At 31.1% G+C, this 23,232-nt stretch overlaps 3 protein-coding genes across 9 annotated transcripts; 2 read left to right on the top strand and 1 right to left on the bottom strand.

The window, feature by feature from the left end:
- Window positions 1-1,115: 1,115 nt before the first annotated feature.
- Window positions 1,116-22,899, bottom strand: LOC148283263 (uncharacterized). Its single transcript, XM_088223807.1, has 2 exons — window positions 22,168-22,899; window positions 1,116-2,206 (listed from the first exon to the last, which is right to left on the bottom strand). The coding sequence occupies exons 1-2, from the start codon at window positions 22,174-22,176 to the stop codon at window positions 2,006-2,008; spliced, it is 210 nt and encodes a 69-aa protein (XP_088079933.1). The 5' UTR covers window positions 22,177-22,899; the 3' UTR covers window positions 1,116-2,005.
- Window positions 7,519-22,043, top strand: LOC148283264 (uncharacterized). Of its 7 annotated transcripts, none has more exons than XM_088223802.1 (4): window positions 7,540-7,676; window positions 10,459-10,549; window positions 10,916-11,127; window positions 14,298-16,332. In XM_088223802.1, the coding sequence occupies exon 4, from the start codon at window positions 14,299-14,301 to the stop codon at window positions 16,285-16,287; it is 1,989 nt and encodes a 662-aa protein (XP_088079928.1). In that variant the 5' UTR covers window positions 7,540-7,676; window positions 10,459-10,549; window positions 10,916-11,127; window position 14,298; the 3' UTR covers window positions 16,288-16,332. The 7 variants fall into 7 exon arrangements, with proteins under 7 accessions (XP_088079926.1, XP_088079925.1, XP_088079928.1 ...); XM_088223803.1 differs by having other exon boundaries at window positions 7,604-7,676; window positions 10,425-10,549; XM_088223801.1 differs by lacking the exons at window positions 10,459-10,549; window positions 10,916-11,127; window positions 14,298-16,332 and adding exons at window positions 19,049-19,127; window positions 19,306-22,043 and having other exon boundaries at window positions 7,661-7,676.
- On the top strand, window positions 16,649-18,593 carry LOC148283265 (uncharacterized). The gene has a single exon (XM_088223806.1). The coding sequence runs from the start codon at window positions 16,722-16,724 to the stop codon at window positions 18,420-18,422; it is 1,701 nt and encodes a 566-aa protein (XP_088079932.1). The 5' UTR covers window positions 16,649-16,721; the 3' UTR covers window positions 18,423-18,593.
- Window positions 22,900-23,232: the final 333 nt, after the last annotated feature.

Below are 23,232 nucleotides of genomic sequence, written 5' to 3'. Positions count from 1 at the left end.
CAAATGCATCAGTGTAATTTATTTTACCAGTCTTATCTTTATTTGTGTACTCCCATGTGTATTCATTACACTCAGTCAGTTTTGTTCCTAATTTTCCATATACCTAATGTTGTAAATTCTTATAGCAAAATGAATATATTTATTTTTAAACCTGCTCAATTCCGGTCTTTCAAAATGTATAATATTATTCTGAATATTCACTACATCAGTATTCATAAAAATTCTATTAATCTATTATTAATGGAATCGTTTTTAATTTTATCTATATGAACTTGCTTTAAATTTTGCAATACCGATATAAAATTTATTTAAGAACTTTATTATTTTCAAAACGTTTAAGATAAACATCCTTTCTGAATATACAAGACATGCCTAATTCTTTAATTCAAATATGTCGATGATAAAAAGGCTGGGTGACTGATGCACCTCTGTCAAAATTAATCATACAGACAGGCACTGTGGTCCAGTTGGTTAGACGGCCAACTGCTAAACTAGTGTTGTGGGTTTGATTCCTGCTAGCTGCAAGAGAAAAATCCAACTAAGATATTTTTCTCAATTGATACGGGTGGTGTGATGTATTTTTCATTACTTCTTTCCATATCTTTTCTTTCTCGCCTGCTGAAAAGCCTCTTAAATAGAAGATTAGCAAGTTATTACTTAATAAAATACGAGGGTTGTGTAAAAAATAAGGTTTTCAAATTTTTTTCAGGTTTAAGGCATTTTTTATTTGAACTGAAAAATGCCTTAAACCTGAAAAAAAAAATTAAGAACCTTATTTTTTTACACAACCCTCGTATATAAAAATGCATATTACCACTTTTCTCAGAATTTTAAGCTGCGAAATACAAGTCGACACCCTCTTGGGTGTCTAATATCCATATATTGGACATAAATTATGGCATTAACGTAAAAAACTCTTTCATTAAATCAGTTGATTTACATGTTGTTGCGCCTGGCAATATCTGTTAAGTAACATGATAAAAATTGTTAAGGATATTAATAAAACAATGTATCTTTTGATGATGGATTTCATTTTTACATATTTTTTTTTTGATAACACAAAGGAAGAATACGTAATTTTATTTTGAAAGTATATTTTGTTGAAACAAACTTGTGTAATCTTAATGAGAAAAAAAAACTTTTAAAAAGAAAAATCACTTGACAGATTTTTCCAGCGCAACAACAATGTATCACACAAAATTTAATTTAATTTCACAAGTCGTCATTTAGGTTTGCATTCAAATCTATTTTTAGTGTTTATTCTACATAGCCATTATAGTTTTACAAAACATCTGTCTAACCTATATTGTTTTGGAATTAAGAGAAGAAATAAAGTTATGCTCGTTTTTAGTGTTATTTTTATATTTCATCGACTCCCGCAAAATTAGTTTTATGGCCCATCAGTCATTTAGTCATTTACTGTCGATATACGAGTACAAGCAATCTGCTTATGAATCTAGTAGATGAGGCTTGCCAAAGGTGAGGTCTTACGATAAAAAGAAGTTGTCAATCTCATCCAACTAACAGTTCGTCCCTGACAAATTATGGAATTGAAACATTTTAAATACCTGAGTGCATGGATCAACAAGGACGTTAACACAGAGGAAGAACTCGGAATATGAATTGAAATGGCAAGAAATTAGTTTAGAAAATTGAAAAATTTCTTGACATGCCGCAAATTATCATAAAAATTACAACTCAGTCTTGAAATGTAACATTTAGTCTGTGCTCCTGTACGGTTGTGAAACACGGACTCTCACAGTCGCTTTAATGAATAAGCTCGAGGTGAATCGCACCACTGGTTGGCGCAATTTGTGGCACATGATGGAGTCAACGCCTGCACACAGACATGACACCAAAAGAAGAAAAACATAAAGTAAACCCAGCAGGTAGATAATAATCAATTGACAATTATTGCACTCTGACTTTGTACATGTTTTGAACGTTTATCTGAAATGTTGGGAATTAGGGATTAGTTTTGCAACGGAAAACATTTTATTTTAATTCAGCTCTTGTATGATTCACTCCACTGGTTGTCGAGTCTATTAACCTGCATTATGCGGCCTAAAGACTGTAGGAGTCTGAAGTTTTCCTTTCTGATCTGTTCCTTACGTTCTGTTTCCCATAACTGCTTCTTGAGTTTCGCAACCACGTGACCCCTTTCTAAAGGTGCTTCATTATCAATTGCAGGAGAAGCCAGGGCAACCTGCAAAGAGAATTATTTATCAAAACAAATTATTTTGTAATAAAATGCAGTGGAACCGTTTTTGGAATTCCCTCCATCGCTCTTTTTCTTACTATATGCAGAAAGGCATGCGCAAGGAAAGTATCTTGTTGTAGTGTTACATTTTTAAATAATTTTTTTTTAAATCCCAAAATGATTTTTAAACAACTGTTCTTTTATTAGTATACTTTACATGGAACGTATACCGCATTTAAAGAGGTTCCGGTGTACTCTCGTATTGGTATTACTAATTAAAGAACACTAATGTAGTTTCAAGAGAGAACTCTCCGGGGTAAGATAAGTCCGCCTCGTAGTGTTGGTTGGCGTGTACGCCTACCATGCTTAAAGTCCTAGGTTCAATTCCTGGAAGGTGAATGAGAAATATTTAAATTTTAAAAATAATGTAATTTTACTCTGCAATCTTTCATTGTTCCTGGACTGGCACCTAAAGCGTAAGACTAATCGCCTTACCTTCCACGTCCCAGAAATGATTTAGACAAGCTGCAATTGGAACGATGATGATGATGATGATTACTAGAAAATACACAGAAAGCGTTAGGAAAGGGAGAGTTTTGGAAGGTGGAACAGGTATCTAAAATTAGATTAGTATATGAGGTAAGGTGTAATAAATATAACGAATAAAATTATCAATCCTAAATATTTATTGAAGATAATTGCAATAAACATTAAAAAAAACAGACAAGCCCTAAATTTTAAACTCCGGGGTTTTTATCAAGAGATATATTCTTTTTTTGTAATATTTACGCAGTTGCCAATTCACAATTTAAATAATATTATAATATAGGAACGAGACTTTTTGATTGAATAAGTATTTCAAATAAACGCTATTTATATTTAGAAATTAGATTTTTCAAGACAAATCGGCTTGATATTTTTTACCACAGAAATTTTTTTTTTTTACGTTTTATTTCTATTTTTTTATGAAAAAAATATGTATTTTGCCCGTCCCCACAAGCATATTCAGCATAAAATTCTTTCAGAATATAATTAAGGTATGATTTTTTTGTATAATAACATGTAAATAAATAAAAAAAATAAAAAAACAGAGTTTTTTAACGTTTTGAATACGCGACACAAAGGGGTCACCAAAATTTTTTTTTCTCGTAAATATGACTTTTTAATTTTTCTTTCAATTGAGACCATACTCTTTTTTAAAAGAGATATCAAGTGCAGGGTAGGAGTGGGCACAGTGGACTGTCAGCAGCAGATCTATAAGATTATATGGTATTCTTAAAATGAAATTTAAGAATAAACAATCTTGTGTACGTAAAAAATAAAAAGAAATACTCCAATTAGAAAATAATTTGGTTGTTTGATTCTCAAAAATAGAACGACGCGACGTTTCGGTGATTCGATAAAAACAGGCACAGCCTTCTCACTGAAATTATTGTATGTTTGGTGTAGAACCTAAAACCCTAGTTTTTTTTGCCTTACCTTGCTTATATTGCTGCTTGCTAGTATGTAAACTAATTTTTAAACTTACTTTAATTACATATATATTTACATTATCTTACAGTAAACGTAACATTTCTTTTTAAATTCATTCAAACTATTTTCACTCTTCATACATTCAGGCATCTCTTTTTACAATTTAAAACCTTTATACAAAATGCTATTTTGAGATTCTGTTTTTTTTTAATGGCAGTCTTATTTTATCCTTATTTCTAGTAATAACGTATGCAAATTATTAATTATACTATCTTATTATTGAAGAATTTGGGCATTCGATTGTTAAAAAAAATAAATATAAAAAAAGAAACATATTATATTTATATCAATCTCTCTTTTATTTGCCAACAGGCCGGCTTCTCCTGAAGAGTTTCAAGTGGTTTCCTCTCCACGTGAGCAAATGCTGAGAAGTTCCTGATTAGCCCACATTAATATATCCCTCCTGATCCCAATAGTTTAGATAAATTTTAAGATATTTGATTGCAGAAAAATCCACTTTTTGAAATATAAACCTTGTATATTATAAGCAAGGTAAATAATAAAGCAACTCCCATTAAAAAAAAAAAAATCTCTCTTTTATTAGTATCCAATTGAGTTCTTCTTGCATTTTTTATAATTTATTATATCTACTTTTCTTTAGCACTATCCTCATGGCTCTATTTTGAAGTTCTTCCAATTTGATTCAATTTTCGTCACTGTAATAATTATAGTTTTACAAGTATACGTGAGTTCTGCAGTATTTCTATCTAATTTATTCCTCAATCTACCGAGAAAGCTTTTGGCCTCCTCAGGGATTTTTACGGCCCACGGGTTAAAAAACACTGATATAAAATGACATATATTCGAAAAATATTTAAATATGGACTTGCCAAAAGTCGGAATAATCGGCGCTCGTGAATGAAATATTATATTATTTCATTGCTAGACATATTGCCTGAAACAGGCGCAAAGATTAGCTATGACATCGGAATATTTTAATATCTATATTGTATTTATGTAATACATGTTTCGTTTGGTGGCTTTAAAAATGAACAGATTTACTGCAAAAATTATACCTTTTTTCTATGTTCAATGTATCGCCGCTGCTCAAATGGTCGTATAAGAATCTCGTGCTTGGACATGGTTTAACTTTATCATTTCAGAAGTGACATGAGTTTGTTTAAAACGCTGGTTACCATGTACTGTGGTAACTAATACGAGTAGACTAATAATGTAATAACTATTGACCAAACTACCAACTCTGGAATGCACGTGTGTACATTTACCCCTTAACTTATAATAGATATTATTTATTTATTTTTTATACGTAAAAAAACAATCGTGTTTCTGTATACTCGTATAATAAAATTACTGGAAACGACTAAAAATATGAAAAAGAGCACAAAACAAATGTAACAAGAACAATAAAAATCTCACAAGGGCTTCCCGTTCACGTTCGTGGGTATATCTTTCGAAACTAAAAAAAAAGATGAACATGAAATCTACGGGAATGGTGACGATAGACACATTCCATGAAAAATAGAAAAATTATTTGAATTTGGAATTTCTATTTATCACCTCTAATTTAATAATGACATAGCTAAACGTCTTTTTTCATAAATCTCTACAAAAACTTTTTTATAAATAATAAGGAATGCACAATTTATTTTATTTTTATGTGAAGTAAACTGACACATTACTTCACACATTTACTATTTAGAAATTCCACCAGTCACAAAGATCTCTCCCACCAGTCACAATATTTATTTCTTCTACAACTGTTTTTTTAAACTTTTATTTTATTAATACACAAGCGGACCCGACAGACGTTGTCCTGCCCAAACGTTAGCTTGCCTGCTATTAGCTGGTTGAACAAACATTTTTTTCGTAATTAATTACACACGTTATTTATTTTGGACTTTTTTAAGCTATTTATATATTCGTAATAAGTTTTTGTTTTTTTGTTTTATCTCCACGTGTGATTGGCTAAGAGGCCCCATCGTGCTCAAATCAAAATCGTGCAAAAATCACTAAGAGTAGAGTACTAGAGAGTGCCATCTATGGAAAAAATACGTGAATGCGTGTTGATGAAGAAAAGTCAGACAGCATTTTACCCTGAGCCTTCTAAAATTATGACACTTAACTCATGCCCAACGCGAATTTAGTCATTTTTTAATCGCCAGCCGTGTTTTGATAAATTACGAAAATGACAAAATACATCGTTTTAACTTTACATATTTCATTACATAACATAATTTTTTGTACGAAATATTCCCAATCAGCAAAAGTGCTAGTCTGAGCTGAGGGTATATAATTTATTATGACAATAGTTAATAAAAAGTCGATAATTTAAAATTACATATCACTAACACGGGCTGTAAGAACTGTTTTGTTTGGGTGTTTTTTAAGTACGTATATGTTTTATATATATTTTAGGTCATTAGAAAGTGAATTGTAGAACTTTATTGCCGTAGATACTAAACTGTTTTTTTTCTGTTAGTTCTAGGTTATTCGCAAGTTAAACTATTTGACGCTCTTGTATTTCTTGTTTGAATATTGCAGTTAAAATTTAATTTAATATTTGTCTTAAAATGAAAAGAAAAATGCTTGATTGTGTCGTAAAAGCGTGCAAAACCTATTCGAACTAAACAAAAAAGGCTTTTCATTAAAAATAATGTACTTAGGTACTTGTTTATGATTGGATTCCAAAACTAAAATCTATTGATATTCAAGTATTGAATTTAAGTAAGCACTTAGGTACTTGTTTATAGTCGAATTCTCAAACTAAAAATTGTTTTTATTCCCGAACGTTAGCTTGGCTGCTATAAGCTGGTTCAGCAAACGTTATTTCGTAAAGAAGGACACACGTTATTTATAATTCCTTTTTTGAGCTATTTATAAATTCGTAATATGGGTAAGTTTTTCTTTCTATCTCCTCATGTGATTAGCTTAGAGGTCTTGTTGTGCTTAAATCAAAATTGTGCAAAAAATACTGCTCTAGTGCCATAATCCAGGGAGAAAATACAGTAATACGTGCAAATGAAAAATAGTCTGACCACAATATATCAGAGCCTCTAAAAATATGATACTCAAATCATACTCAACGCTAATTTTTTAACCGCCACCCAGATTTTACGATATATTACTTGTTAATGAAGAAAAGTCAGACCGCGTTTTACCTTAAGCCTTTTAAAATTATGTTATAATTCTTGCCAAAAGCGAATTTTTACTTTACATTTGTGTTATGGTTTTTTTTTCCCATCAAGCAACATTACGCTGTGATCTCATAAATGGGCGCGGCGAAAGTAGGGTATAGTGGGGGAATTATTGGGCACAGTCCGATGTATTCAAATATGATTCTACGCTCCTTCTGGACTATTCTTAATTCTATGATTACATGCTTTACAACACAAAAAATCTCTCATTAATATTTAGTAGTTAAGCCAAATCAGTCTTCAGATGCACAAAGGTAGAAAGCAGAATTTTTCAGTGTCCCACTAGTCGCATTTATTCAAACAGAACATATTGATTGTTAGACTTCTTATTAAAAACAGTATAATAAAATGGTTCTTTATCTTATTTTTAAAAAAACCTATTACATTAATTCTGATGACTTACAACTCAAAGTTGGTCATATTCTGAAATAAAATGTCCCACCAGTCACAATGAAATGCCCCATAACATTTTTTTTTTAATTTATCTGAAATATTGAACGTATTTTCATTCGAAAAAAACATTATTTAATAGGTAGGTACAAACCAAAAACTATAATAAATATCAACAATATCTACTTTTGTGTTTTATTCTTATTTCAAAAACATAATTTTATTTTGGTTTTCATACGACATAATTTACTAAAACAGTTATATTTGTACAGTACTTTTTAACAATTTTAATACAGTTTTTATATAAATACTTAGAATTTAAATCAATTTATAATGGGAAATATACGTGATATATTTATTTACCCGGCTATTTTCATAAAAGTGACGTTCTACTCTATGTAAGCATGCTATTTTTTTATCAGTAGGTACACCATCGACCAATCGGATCAATGGGTATACCATAGCAAAAAAGTGAATATTCGTTACATAACGAAAAAAAATTATCACACAAAACAATATATACAATACTATTCAGTGTGGGTGGATGAAATCAATCGCGAAAGTATAAAAAAATGTTGGTTTTGTCCTTGATATACATGTATACATAGAATTAAGAATAGTCCAGAAACCGCATCAAACAGAAGGCGACGAAACTACTCTTAAACGAGTAGTTTTACGTTTTGACCCATTAGTTTCTTTGTAGACGTCGCTCAGTACGCAATTCCCGATTTGAATTTAACTATGCCGTGTTGTGTCGTTTTAAAGTGTAGAAATGCCGCTGGGATCAACAAGAAACAAGATGGGATCACATTTCATGTGTAAGTAGCAAATGCATGTGTAAGTACCAAATGCATTACTATTTTTTTTTCCACCTGTCAGATTGTCAAAGAAAACAAAATGGATATTTGTTAGTGTTGCCAGGCTAGTCAATTTTTTTACGCTTCTTTTTATTAATAAGAAAATTGGTTTTAATTGATTTAGTGGAATTTTAGCTTCCCTACTGATGAAAGAAGGAAAACGGAGTGAATAAAAATATTACAAAGAGTACGGCGAGATGAGTTTTGGAAACCAACAAAGCAAAGCATAATTTGCTCAATACATTTTGAGGTGAAATGTTTTTATGACAGAAAAGGTAATTTATCTAAATGTAAAACTCCAATGATTAGTTCTGTTTCTAAAAGGCAATATTACAAAAAACTTACTCAACAAAGGGGAAATTAAAACTATCGGGCAGACTGTATTATTTAAAAGGTATTATTTATAGAAATGAGGATATTGGTAAAATGTTTATCCAGTCTTCATTTGTAAAAAATCGTTGATGTCTTTTTTTCGAAAATAGTTTAGTTTAACTTTCCAATCATGGACTAGCACTTTGCGCATCTAATGAGAGAACTAACGAAAATTGGACCTCTCAGATTAAACAACGCCGTGGTGGACATTTGACTGACATTATCTTTAAAACATCAAATATTATTTGACATGACATAAAAATATCCGTTTTATGTCAAATAAAATTTGTTTTATTTTTTAACTTCAAAGTTCATTAATTCAATTACTCTTATTAAATGACTCTTTACTTGTGTACTATGTTGTGTCAATCAATGTTTCCGCGAGTACAATGAGATTTTAGAGAAATTAACAAATCGCTTTTTTTTAAATATAATTATCTTACATTTGTGTTATGGTTATATTTTTCGTGATCTAGCAACATTACACGGCGACTTCAAGTATGCGCGCGGCGAAAGTGGGGCAAAGTAGGGGGTTTTTTGGACACAGTCCGATGTGTTCAAATATGATTCTACGCTCCTTATGGACTATTCTTAATTCTATGCATGTATACACTAAATGCTGCACTAAGCACCCGTATTGTACTCCATTCAACCGAGGCTTCGGAACTTATCTTTTATTTGTTGAAAAATAGTGTTTTACGCGCAGCGGTCAGTAAATGTGAAGCAGCGTAAAAGGGCGGGCGCAACGCACAGCTTTAAATTCACAGTAAACTGGCATAGACAGAGTCAGTCTTTTTTACTCTACTACACGTCGTACTACTCTAACACGGCAATGTTGATGCGGCATGACGCGACAACGCTCATTTTTAGAACATAATTTGAACCTAACGTTCTATGAAGCATCACAATGTTTATTTTATTCTAGTCTATACATTTTTGGTCATTGATGTTTTTCCGACTTCCACGATTCATCGCGGATCATCGCTGGTAACAAAATAATAGGATCTTGAAGTCAAATGATAGAACGTTTGTACGTTGTTTGTGTTTTGGTGAATAACGTTTGTTTTAGCTTGTTATATTATGCACATACGTTACTGTTATGATCATAATTGATTTATCAGAAAATTGATATCAAACAGCGTTTTCCAGTCAATTTTACGATGGCAAGTATCGTGTAGGTACATGGCTTGGTTTTTCTGGACTAGACAAAACGTTGTGGTTATCAACTAATTTTATAAAATATTAACTACAATCACTAAAATTATTGCTGGCGATACTATTCACTAAACTTATGTCGCCAGAAACATTATCCTAAATACCTTGGAAAACTGTCGTTGATGAACAAGATGTTATGTGAAACTCTAGCGTCGCGTCGCCGGCGCCGAGAAGTAATGTAATTTTAATGTAATGTTTTTTGTTCATAAAATGATTAATGGTTATACCTCAAAAGAGTTGACTCAAAAGGTTTTTTCTAATCAATGTAAACATGTATATAAAACAAGAAATAAACATGAAGTAAGACTACCATTTCGTAGGAAAACAATTACACAGAACTCATTGATGCACCGAGCTGTACAGTTATATTATAAGGAAATACCATTAGAAATAAGAGAGAAAAAAAATATTATAATATAAAGTATTCGTGCATTTTGTCAAAAGACTTGCGCAAAATAATGAGCTTTGGTATCAAAACAATCAAACCTGTACATAATATGGTATTTTTTATTTATAAGTATGTAAGTGTGCACTCATATGAGCTAACAGTGATGCGTACCTGTAATTAATTGATGAATATAACTAAATAATTTATTCCCGATAGTAAGAATATCGTGTTTTACTGTGAAAAAAACCATTATTAAAGAAATGTCTGTTGTAAATTATCGAATAATCAGTAAGATTCATTTGGCGTTCTTTCAGCGTTTTTCATAATCATTCAGGATGATTATTTCAGATTTTTCAACCCTTCCGTTGACGCGTAGCGACGATGCGACGCCGATGCGCGTTATGGGGATCGATGGATCAAAGACTGGCGCGCTGAGTCGGTGAGCTCGGTTACCTATTATTCGATGGCATTAATTTTTAGAATCTTTTAAACAAATGCTGCTCCCTAAGCTTTGAAATAAATACTTTTTCGCCTTTCTTTTTAATTAATTCCCTTGCAGTATTTCGTTCAGTTCTCATATAATAATAGGTACCTACCCCCTTTCGTGAAATTTAAATTAATTTCCTTCACTTTTGGGATTTTAGGGCTGATCAACTATCCTCGCGATTGTTTACGACAATGTATTTTTCGTAGGTGATTATTTTTTCCTAAAAGGATTAACTTTCCTAACTGATCATTTTAACGATTGCGTTTATATATTCGAACGATTTGGGTATGAAAAATTGAAACGATTCGATTATCATAGCCATGCGCATCATCAGTGTGCAGACTCCGACAGCGCCACCCACCACCCCCGCCCCCGACTAGTAGGGGGGGCGGCGCACGCGCGCGAGGGGCCCCTCTCGGCTTCTTGTCTCGGAAGGGTGATGGTGGATGAACTCATCTCAACTCTTGCGAGGTATAACTTAAGCGCAAAAATCAATGACTAAACACGCCGCGACTTCATCAAACGATCAGGTGAGCCAAAATGTCCACTCTATCACACTATCCACGTTCCTTATGTATTACTAACCATTATCCTGCCTGTTCATTTTACTATACAATATTTGGGATAAACATTTGCCACATTTCGGCTGTTTAAATAGATATGAACTTGTACCTACTCCCAGTATCCAGTTTCCTATATGACGATAGCGAAACGGAGATTATTTTATGCGTTTATAAATTAATAATCTGGCGTACAAAATAGTTCAGTTACATTCCTCGCTTCCCGTAGATAATTTCCACATTTTTAGTTCATATATTTTTATTATTATTTTAAATAACCTTAAAAGCAATGTTTACAAGTTCGTAGTTGAGTGTAAAATATGTTTGTATTTCTTGAATGAATACATTTAAGGTAGATAATTTTATTTATTAATACATATTTTGGAAAAAGATTAATAATAATAACACTCACAAACACTCATTGTGAATGCAATATTTACAAATACATAGTGTATTTATATACCTACTTGAATTATTTTAGCTGCATCGAGATAGGCGGGTCTTGTATAAATAAGTTTTCATTGCATAATGTAGGCGTATGCACCTTACTAGGAAAACACGAAAAATCGTTTGGTTCGTTTTATATTGATACTTTTGACTGATCCTCTGCCTTAATTAAATACCTATATATTAGGTTAATGTGGGTATTTAAATAGTAAATAGATTATTTGCTAAATAAAATTACGACGTTTTAAAACTATTATGTTCCAACATATTTAAAAGTAGGTATATTATTATGCTTTTTTTTTTCGTGTTAAAGCCCTTTGCTTAAAAGTCCTAAAGTTTTAAAATCGCAAAAATACTTCATTAATATACTTACATGATATTTTCGAACTAATTCAAACTCTGATACACAATATATATAATCTAGCATGTATACTCGTTTTAATGAAGTAGGACACATTTCGGAAGAATCATGGTGGTACCTATACCCATAGTGCACATGTGGGCAACCCGCGGCCCGCGGAAATGTGGAATTTTGATCATACCAAAATTCCTTCATAGACTCAAAACATCGAACGTGTGTGTGATTTATTGAAGTTGTTTTCATAATACCTTGATCGATAATATTATCAGTGAGCTTGGGGGGATTTCTCATGAAAATTGTTCATAATAAATTATCCTTTATTATTATCAGCAAAAGAGATTCAATAGTAACAATATATTTATAACTTTTAACTGAGAGCCATTACACACGAACGTTTTTTATTCGCGAAAAAAAACGGAAACTAATACTAGAAAAAATGAAGAACAGATTTGAAAACAAGGATGACATTGACATACATAATACACAGACATGCCCTATAGAGTAAAATATTTTAAAAAGTAGTGACACGAAAACGTACTCATAGTTACCAAGTACTGTTTATTTACACCACGGCTGCATTCAACGAGCATGCGTACGCTACAAAAAATCGAAGGATACTCATTTTTGGTACATGAAAAAGTTTGTATTTTAACGTTAACTATCAATATTTGTTTTTGGTGGATCCCAATCAGGAAGAATTCCTTAAATTCCTTATAATTTTGACCCGTTTATTTCTTTTCATTGGAATTTTAGGAACTAAAATATAATAATATTCATTCACGTTTATTATATTTTAAAACGTATTTCTATCAGTGCATCACTGTAATTTAGAAGAGCTTCCCAATTGCGCCGCTAGGCGTAGTTTGACGTTTACAAAAAAAATATTTATATTTGAATACTAATTGTTTTAAGCTTTGTTAATCACTTATGAACAAATATTTACCAATGAAAAGTTACAAAATCCTTTTAACAATGTTTATTCAAAAGGTTTTTACACGTTTTCATGACACAAGTAGAGGCATTTTTGTTTCGATTCTAAACGTCGCGCCTAGCTGCTGACGCGGCGGTTGAAGAACGACTAAATAAGCATGACCGCGTTTGGGCATGAGTTAAGTATCATATTTTTTTAGGGCTCAGGGCATGCTTATGTATTAATATGTTAATAAAAGATGTTCAAGAATTGTGAAAAAAAATCTAAAATTACGTCGAACTCGATTTTAGAGAAAATAAATAAATAAAGTCGGAACATTTGAATAATTTCAATCTAGAGCGCGTCAGTATGTACGATGTTAAATAGGATTTTACTGAACTAGGACTAAAGTTATTTATCAAGAAAATGATTTCAATCCAAAGTGCATCATCATCTTTTTTTAATTTTAATTTTTATTTTTATAGTGTTCGTCGATTACTAGAACCTATACATGTTTTGTATGTGTGAATGGTTATTTTGATATTCCAGCCCGCAACTCGGTGAAAAATTGGCAATCTGGCCCAGACTAGGAAAAGGTTGCCTATGCCTGCACTACCTATATATTCTACCACCGCGATTCTTCCAAAATGTTCACTACTCTACGAAGCATTAAAAAAATTGGAAAAAATATTTTTACTACTCAATTTTTTTTTTTACTTTAATTAGTTCCTACCTGCATATTTAAAAAATACTTCTATGACTTGAAATACTTAGTTTTCTTGTACGATTTATTTTTAAAAGTTTTATTAAGAATTCATTGTAACATGTGTAGGTATGTTTTGAATCTTTTTAATATATTTTTTCAAAATTTTTTTGACAAAAGTTTTTTTTAAAAGTATCTTATTTTATTTAGAAATAAAATAATCTATCTATCGCTACATAATGTAGAATGTAAGTAGGAGGAGGTGAATGTTTTTTGTCATTTTTTTACACCTCAACAATCCAAAAGGCTATGTCACAATAATAATTTACATCAGATTGTGATCTCATCCAACGGGAATCAAACCCGTAACCCCCCTGCATCAGGAAAGTATGTTAGTCATTACATTATTATTATAGAGGTCATCAAATAAAAATAAAATGAATGTTGAATTGAAAAAAAAATGTACAAATGTAGGTAATATTTTATATGAAAACTCTGTCGCCTCACATAAAAAAGGGCCATTAAAGATTTCAATGCACTTAGGGATGAGAGATAATATTGTAAAAATCAAAGTCAAATGAAAATTTACCTGTATTTAAAAAAAAAATCATGTTTATCATTATTTAATATAATGCTATCATTGTGAATATCCTTAATTGATTATAATAAAACATAAAATAATGATTTTAAATAATATTTTTTTTTTTCTTCTGTTTCAGGATGAACAGCGATTATGTTCTTTTACATCACGAGAGAAAAACGCTGATCCATTTCTACAAATACAAATATTATTTCTTATTACTTCCGAGCGCAGCAGCTACTTTTATACTCCTGATTATGAACATAGACTTTGATATTAATTTTCAAACACACGATATACACTTCTCATGGAATAGACTGAATGATTACAAATTTATTGATTTAAATGGAACAGAATATTTTGTCAAAGCCCAAGGATGTACCATTCCAGGTTTTGAACCATTTGACCAGGCGATCTTAAAATTTGTTTTCAAAGAAAATTTAGTACACTGTTATAATGAAACAAATCCTCCTTTAGTAGAATCGGATTACTCCAGTATTTGGATAGAAGAAAAATATTTTTCAAATTATAGTATAACAAATGAATATGAATTAGTTTGCTTTTATTCACCTTTTTACAGACAGCCATCAACCGAAATCACAGATGATAATCGTTTTAAGTTTACCAATGAGAGTTTCATATTTTCCAAAAGAACAGTGATAAAATATGAATTTGTAAAAGTTGAATGTTTATACAAACATGTACTCATATACACCGATTTTCATTCATTCATCATAAAGGAAAATCGTCCTTTTATGAAACAAAGCAATCATTATAATGTACTTATACTAGGAATAGATGCAGTATCTAGATTAAACTTTCATAGAACGATGCCACAAACATTGAAGTATTTGGAAGAATCTGAAGCTATTGAATTTAAAGGGTACAATAAAGTTGGAGACAATACATTTCCAAATCTCATTCCAGTACTATCGGGTTTAAGTGAAGAGGAGCTTTCTGCCACATGCTATTTAGGAAAAGACTCTAACTTTGACGAATGTCCTTTTATTTGGAAAAAGTATAGTGAAGTGGGATATTACACAGCATTTGCTGAAGATGCAGCGCCTATTGGGCTATTTAATTATTTAAAAGCAGGTTTTGTTGAAAAACCTACGGACTACTATTGGAGAACATTTGCTTACTTATCAGATAAAGAGATAGGACATGAAAAGCACCTAAATTCTAAACTATGTCTCGGACCCAGGTTATCAGTAGAAGTCTTATTGTCGTATGTCAAAAAATTTGTCAAAACTATGTCGATGAGCCCGTACTTCGGTTTCTTTTGGGAAACAACAATCACTCACGATTACTTAAATTATCCTCAATTATGTGATAAACTTTATTTAGATCTAGTTAAATCTTTAATAGAAGAAGGCTTAATGAAAAAAACTGTGTTAGTATTAATGAGTGATCATGGTATGCGATGGGGAGAAATTCGTTCTACTCATCAGGGCCACATGGAAGAAAGACTACCATTTCTGTTTTTTGTGCTTCCAAAACATTTCCAACACAAATATCCACTAGCTACTTATAACATGAAAAGGAATACTAGAAGACTGACAACACCTTTTGATCTACATGAAACATTACTAGATTTATTAAATGTGAATCAACTATCAAATGATCAAATAAAGAAAAAATGTAAGAAAAGGAAATTATTGGAATCTAGAGGGATAAGTTTATTCCTTCCCTTGGATGACAGGCGCACATGCCAAATGGCAGCTATTGAACCACACTGGTGTACATGTCACCAGACGCGGAAACTTAAACTCGACAACACTTTGCCATCTATCCTCTCTAATGTTGTTGTAAAACATATAAATGTTTTGTTGGCTGATCATGATCAGTGTGCCAAACTTAATGTTACTAATGTAACTGACTTAACAATTGGAGAACCTTCTTATACGATGAATTCAAATGACGTAAATCATATAGTGCTAGATTATACAATTATTATACTTACACAACCTGGAGATGGGCTATTTGAGGCAACCGTAAGAAATACAGCCTTCGGTTGGAATGTGACGGGTTCAGTAAGCCGTATTAATCTATATGGCCAACAGAGTTCATGTATAGATGACTTCCATTTAAAACTTTATTGTTACTGTGATAATACTGTACTGCATTAATTGTAATGATATTTATCTGATGCCAAAATAAATCATATTTGAAAAGTTGCTTTTAACTTATTTATATTTCTGAAATGAAGTATCCATTTAGATTTAAATTATATTTTTTAAACCCGTGAATAATTTTGCTATCAGTATAATATGTAAGCCACAGTTAGCATACATTTAATAAAGTTTTGAAATAAAATAACTTTACTTATTAGTCTTTATATGTACCAACAGCAAATTTCTTCGAATTGCTGTAAAACAAAGAAGGAAATTGAAAAACAAGTCATTGTAAATGCTTGTCCCAACCAATACGCTAGAATAATAATAATGCTTATTTTATTTATTTCTGTTCTAGGATCAACAGTGAGTATACACTTTTACACAACAAGAAGAAAACGCTGAAATATTTCTACAAATATAAATATTTTTTTCTGTTGTTGCCAAGCATGGCAGCCATATTCTTGTTTCTTTTTACAAATATCGGTTTAGATACTAATGTTTATGTACAAAATACACCTTTTTCATTGAGTAAACTAAACTATTATAAATTTATTGATGCAAATGGAACAGAATATTTCATCAACGCACAAGGATGTTCCATTCCAAGTTTTGAACCTTTTGATAATAATATACTGAAATTCATTTTCAAGGAAAATCTTATAAACTGTTACAATGAAACAAATCCTCCCTTAGTAGAATCAGATTGTTCGAGTATTTGGATAGAAGAAAAATATTTTCCTAATTATAATATAACAAACAAATGCGAGTTAAGTTGCTTTTACTCACCATTCGATAGACAGCCATCGTCCAATATTCAAAGTGATAATCACTTCAAGTTTATGAACGAAAGTTTCATATTTTCCAAAAAGACAGAGATCAATTACGAATTTATAAAAACTGAATGTTTACATAAACATCAACTCATCTATACAGACTTCCATTCATTTGTAATAAAAGATAAACGTCAAATTGTAAGAAATGGCAATAAATATAATGTTTTAATACTAGGTGTAGATTCTGTATCTAGATTAAACTTCCATAGAACGATGATACAAACATTGCAATTTCTACAAAAATACGATGTTATTGAATTCAAAGGGTACAATAAAGTTGGAGATAATACATTCCCTAATCTTATTCCATTGCTATCCGGGTTGGATGAAACAGAATTGTTAGCTACATGCTATTTAGGAAAAGAGCCTACATTTGATGAATGCCCTTTTATTTGGGACAAGTATAGTAAAGCGGGATACTATACAGCATTTGCTGAGGATGCAGCCACAATGAGTCTCTTTAATTTATTAAAAAATGGTTTTATCGAGAAACCTACCGACTATTATTGGAGAATATTCTCTTACTTATCAGATAAAGAAATAGGGCATGAAAAGCACCTAAATGCAAATTTATGTCTTGGACCGAGGTTATCAGTGAATGTCCTATTGTCATACATCAAAAAAATTATCAGGACTATGTCAACTAGCCCCTACTTTGGTTTCTTTTGGGAAACATCAATCACTCATGATTACTTAAACTATCCTCAACTATGCGATGGGTTATATTTAGATCTACTTAAAAGTTTGTTTGAAAAAGACTTAATGAAGAAAACAGTGCTAATATTAGTGAGTGATCATGGTATGCGATGGGGAGACATTCGTTCTACTTATCAGGGCTACATGGAGGAACGACTACCTTTTTTGTTTTTTATACTACCAAAACATTTCCAACAAAAATATCCACTAGCTACTTATAACATGAAAATAAATACTAGAAGACTGACAACACCCTTTGATCTACACGAGACATTAAGAAATTTATTAAATGCGAATGAATTATCAAATGATCAAATAAAAACAAAGAGTCAGAAAAAATATATAATGGAATCTAGAGGCATAAGTTTATTTCTTCCCTTGGATAATGGACGCACTTGCAAAATGGCAGCCATCAAACCACATTGGTGTACATGTTTTTCAATGAGAAAACTTGAAGTGAACAACTCTATAGCATCTATACTATCTAATGTTGTTATAAAACATATAAATAATTTGTTGGCTGATTACGATCAATGTGCCAAACTGAAGGCAACTAAAATGACAGACTTGACAATTGGAGAGTCATTTTATACAAATAATGTAAACCATAAAGTATAAGATTACACAATTATTATATTAACCGAACCTGGAGACGGATTATTTGAGGCAACTGTGAGAAATATTGCTCTAAATTGGATTGTAACAGGCTCAGTAAGCCGTATTAATCTGCATGCCAAACAGAGTTCATGTATAAATAATAGCCATTTGAAACTATATTGCTACTGTAATAACACCTAACAACACTACTTATAGGTTTTACTTTTTTATGATCGAATAAATAATATTTTAGTCATATATTTGAAATATAATCACCTTTATTAGCAAACCGTACATAAAAATAAACCAAAATTTCATATTTATTTTTTATATAATTACTGCACTCCTACGCATAGATATCCCTCCACTGTGATTGAAACCTCCTTCTGTCCAGAATTTCACCTCCATCTGTCCAGTTTATCATTCAAAAAAAAAAATTTTTTTTTTTTAAACCTCTTTAAAATATGGCGAAAACATTTGACACTGTATTCCAGCACATGATGTGATTGCTTCTAATTTGACAATTGAGTATTTAGTAAATATTGTTAAAAATTACATACTCAAAATACTGTCGATTAACAAAACTGGTTGAAAGAAGTACATGTGATCAATAAATGTTTCAGTTCTATTACCTCACAAATTTTCAGGAGATGGCAGTAGGATTTTTCAGAAACTTGTGCGTTGTACGGGAATGTTCCATGTTCCCATGACAATCAACATATTTACGTAAGTTTCAAAAATTGGAGAAAAAAATAGATTTTCAAACAATGGTGAATGATCACGTAAACTAGCCGATGACAGAAAGCCATGTCTTTACTTCCATATTCCTCCACAAATAATGTATCTATCTCTGCTGATCTGTTGTCTCAATCTACCATGATAATTTCATAAATTTCTGTTCTAGGGTGGACAACTATACACTTTTACCTCACGAAAGAAAAGTACTGGCAAACTTAAACAGATATAAACATTGTATTCTAATTCTGCCGAGTGTAACAGCCACTTTCATACTTCTTATTATGAATATAGACTTTGAGGTTAATTTTCAAACATACAATATCCGCTTCTCATGGACCCAAAATGATTACAAATTTATTGATATAAATGGAACAGAATATTTTATCAAAGGCCAAGGATGTACCATTCCAGGTTTTGAACCCTTTAATCAAGCAATATTAAAATTTATTTACAAGGAAAAGATTGTACGTTGTTACAATGAAACAAATCCACCCCTAGTGGAATCAGATCACTCGAGTATTTGGATAGAAAAAAAATATTTTCCGTATTACAATATAACAAATGAATATGAATTAGTTTGCTTTTACACGTCCTTTTACAGACAACCATCATCTGAGATACCAAATGACAACCGTTTCAAATTTATAAATGAAAGTTTCATATTTTCCAAAAGAACAGTGGTAAAATATCAATTTATAAAAGTTGAATGTATACATAAGCAACAACTCATATATAAAGACTTCCACTCATTTGTAATAAAAGAAAGTAATACCAATACAAACCCAAGCAATAAATTTAATGTACTTGTACTAGGAATAGACGCAGTATCTAGATTAAACTTTCATAGAACGATGCCACAAACATTGAAGTATTTGGAAGAATCTGATGTTATTGAATTTAAAGGGTACAATAAAGTTGGAGACAATACATTCCCAAATCTTATCCCAGTACTATCCGGTTTGAGTGGGGATGAACTCTCTGCCACGTGCTATTTAGGGTATAATCCTTCATTTGATGAATGTCCTTTTATTTGGAAAAAATATAGTGAAGCGGGGTATTACACGGCGTTTGCAGAAGATGCAGCGCCAATCGGTCTATTTAATTATTTAAAAGCAGGTTTTATTGAAAAACCTACAGACTACTATTGGAGAACATTTGCTTACTTATCAGATAAAGAAATAGGACATGAAAAGCACTTAAATGCCAATTTATGCCTTGGACCGAGGTTATCAGTGGATGTTTTATTGTCATATGTCAAAAAATTTGTTAAAACCATGTCGACAAGCCCTTACTTCGGTTTCTTTTGGGAAACATCAATTACTCATGATTACTTAAACTATCCTCCGCTGTGTGATGAACTCTATTTAGATCTAATTAAATCTCTTATAGAAAAAGGTTGGATGAAGAAAACTATATTAGTGTTGATGAGTGATCATGGTATACGATGGGGAGATATTCGTTCTACTCATCAGGGCTACATGGAAGAACGATTACCGTTTCTGTTTTTTGTACTTCCAAAACATTTCCAACAAAAATATCCACTAGCTACTTATAACATGAAAAGGAATACTAGAAGATTAACAACACCTTTTGATTTACACGAAACATTACTAGATTTATTACATGTTCATGAACTAACAAATTATCAAATAAAGAATAGATATAAAAAAAGAAGATTAATGGAATCTAGAGGAATAAGTCTATTCTTTCCCTTGGATGAGAAGCGCACTTGCCAAATGGCAGCCATTGAACCGCACTGGTGTACATGTCACCGGATAAGGAAACTTAATCTTAACAACACTCTGCCATCTACCCTTTCTAATGTTGTTGCAAAGCACATAAATGATTTGTTGGCTAATTATGTTCAGTGTGCCAAACTTAACGTTACTAATATAATAGACTTAATGGTTGGTGAGCCATCTTATACTATGAATTCAAAGGATGTTAATCACATTGTATTAGATTACACAATTATTGTACAAACAAAACCCGGGGGGGGACTATTTGAGGCAACTGTGAGAAATACTACAGTTGGCTGGCAAATTACTGGCTTAGTAAGCCGAATTAATCTATATGGCCAGCAAAGCTCGTGTATAGATGACTTCCGTTTAAAACTTTATTGTTATTGTGATTATATTAAACATTAATATTACTAAAATTATTGTTTATTTTAGCAAAAAGAAGAAAATAAATAAAATTTCATAAATGTACTTGTATTATTTTACCAATAAAATTTTTGAGATACGCGTTTTAGGCTATTATTGTGAATGCAATATGTGTGAACAGTTCTTCCGTTCAGAGGCATTAGGGCATATCTTGATGTTTGCTAGTTTTCAAGAGAGGGAACAAATTTATTAAACTATAGTTTGTGTCGAAGGCCATTTACAACTACGCTAGCAAGGAAAAAGTTACCAAGCAACATGTGCCAACTTTACAGAAGAGCCAACTAAAGTTTTTTTTTTTTTTAATTAATAAAAAAAAACTCATACATACTAATTATTTTAGAAGGATTCCTACAAAATTTAAATAAAAATTTAGCATACAAGATTCTTTATTATTTTTTAAAAAAAACTTTAATTGGCTCTTCCGTAAAACTTGATAACTTTATCCTTTATCCTTGATATATGTTTTAGATTGCCATAGAGATTTAAAAAAAATAATATTTTGTGCAAATAATATGTTAATTGAATGTTTTTATTCACTAAAGTCGTGTTTTACGCCTCTATGACTCTGTTAAAGAAAGATGTAATTATAGTTATAACCTCATGAGATCAAAATTACAAAAACAAAAAAGATGTAAGTTAGTTTTCCGCCTTCTCCAAGAAAAAAAATCAAATAACTTATATAGTAAAAACTGACCAAACTTGCGTGAGCTTGAATTTTATTTCTATACACAGATTTTTAATTAGTAATCCGTCATACTTAAACTTAATGACATCAAGTAATAATATTAATATCTACATACATCACATGCATAATTTTATGAAGGTGCTGTCGGATACTGGCGAATGAAATAAAAATTACCCACCTTCCTCATTGCATTTTTGTCAAATTCATCAATGGTACCAATAATTTTCGTCTTCAGCCTCTTCCTATTAAAAGTGTTTTCGACTCGATGGCTACTCTCAGGTAAAAATTCTGAAAAAGGAAATCAAGCGGAGATAAGTCTGCCTCGTTGTGTAGAGGTTGGCACTTTCACCTTCGATTCTAGAGGTTCTGGGTGTGATTCCTGGCAGGGAGGACGTAAAATATTGATTTTAAAGGTGGTCTCACATGGCAATATTTAATAGGGAAATATCACATACCACGAATACCGATAAAAATATATGAAATGGATTTAGAAAAATGAATTGTGTTTTCAAAATGAATATGGATATTGTGGAGAAATGTTTTCATACATAACTTTAAAAAAGAAGTTATAAAAAAATATGTCTACAAAAACGGGACATGTTTGGCCTTGATAATTGTAACGAAGATTCGTGAAATGTTCAAAGTTCAAAATTTACATGAATCAGGATGTGTTAGGGGCGTGGCCAATGCAATGACCGTTTTCACAGGAATTAAAAATTATAAATTTAAAAATATTTTTTATCCTAATAAGTAGTAAAAAATACTCAACAGCATTTTATAGACCCTTATTAATTTAAAACTTTTAAAAAAAACATTATATTTTCCTATTATTGGCACCTGAAGCGTAAAACATTACCTTCCAAGTAACAAAGCCTGATAGAGAAATGATATTGATGAAGCATATTTTTAAGCCTAGTTTTTTCCCCTATCCTGGGATTGGTTTGCAACTAACAGTTATTTCTTCTACATTACTTTAGATTCTCAGTAACTCTTTAAATCAGTCAAATAAGGGGCAACATAATACTTTTTAGGTGCTAAAATCACTAAAAAAACTTTATAACAATAATATAATATATTTGTTCATTTTAATACATATACTGTAATTAATAATATATGCCCACAAATGGTGCTCATAATTAATCTAATAAATAATAATTTATAACATAATTATAAAAATAATATCATTTGATTTCCATTCGATAGCAATTACATAAAACTTGTCTTGATTAATATAACACTGAAT

The sequence above is a fragment of the Micrasema longulum genome, unplaced genomic scaffold, assembly GCF_059751315.1.
Source record: "Micrasema longulum isolate JH-2025_06_02 unplaced genomic scaffold, ASM5975131v1 h1tg000251l, whole genome shotgun sequence".
Taxonomy (NCBI): Eukaryota; Metazoa; Arthropoda; class Insecta; order Trichoptera; family Brachycentridae; genus Micrasema; species Micrasema longulum.
This window is presented reverse-complemented; position numbering and strand designations above follow the sequence as displayed.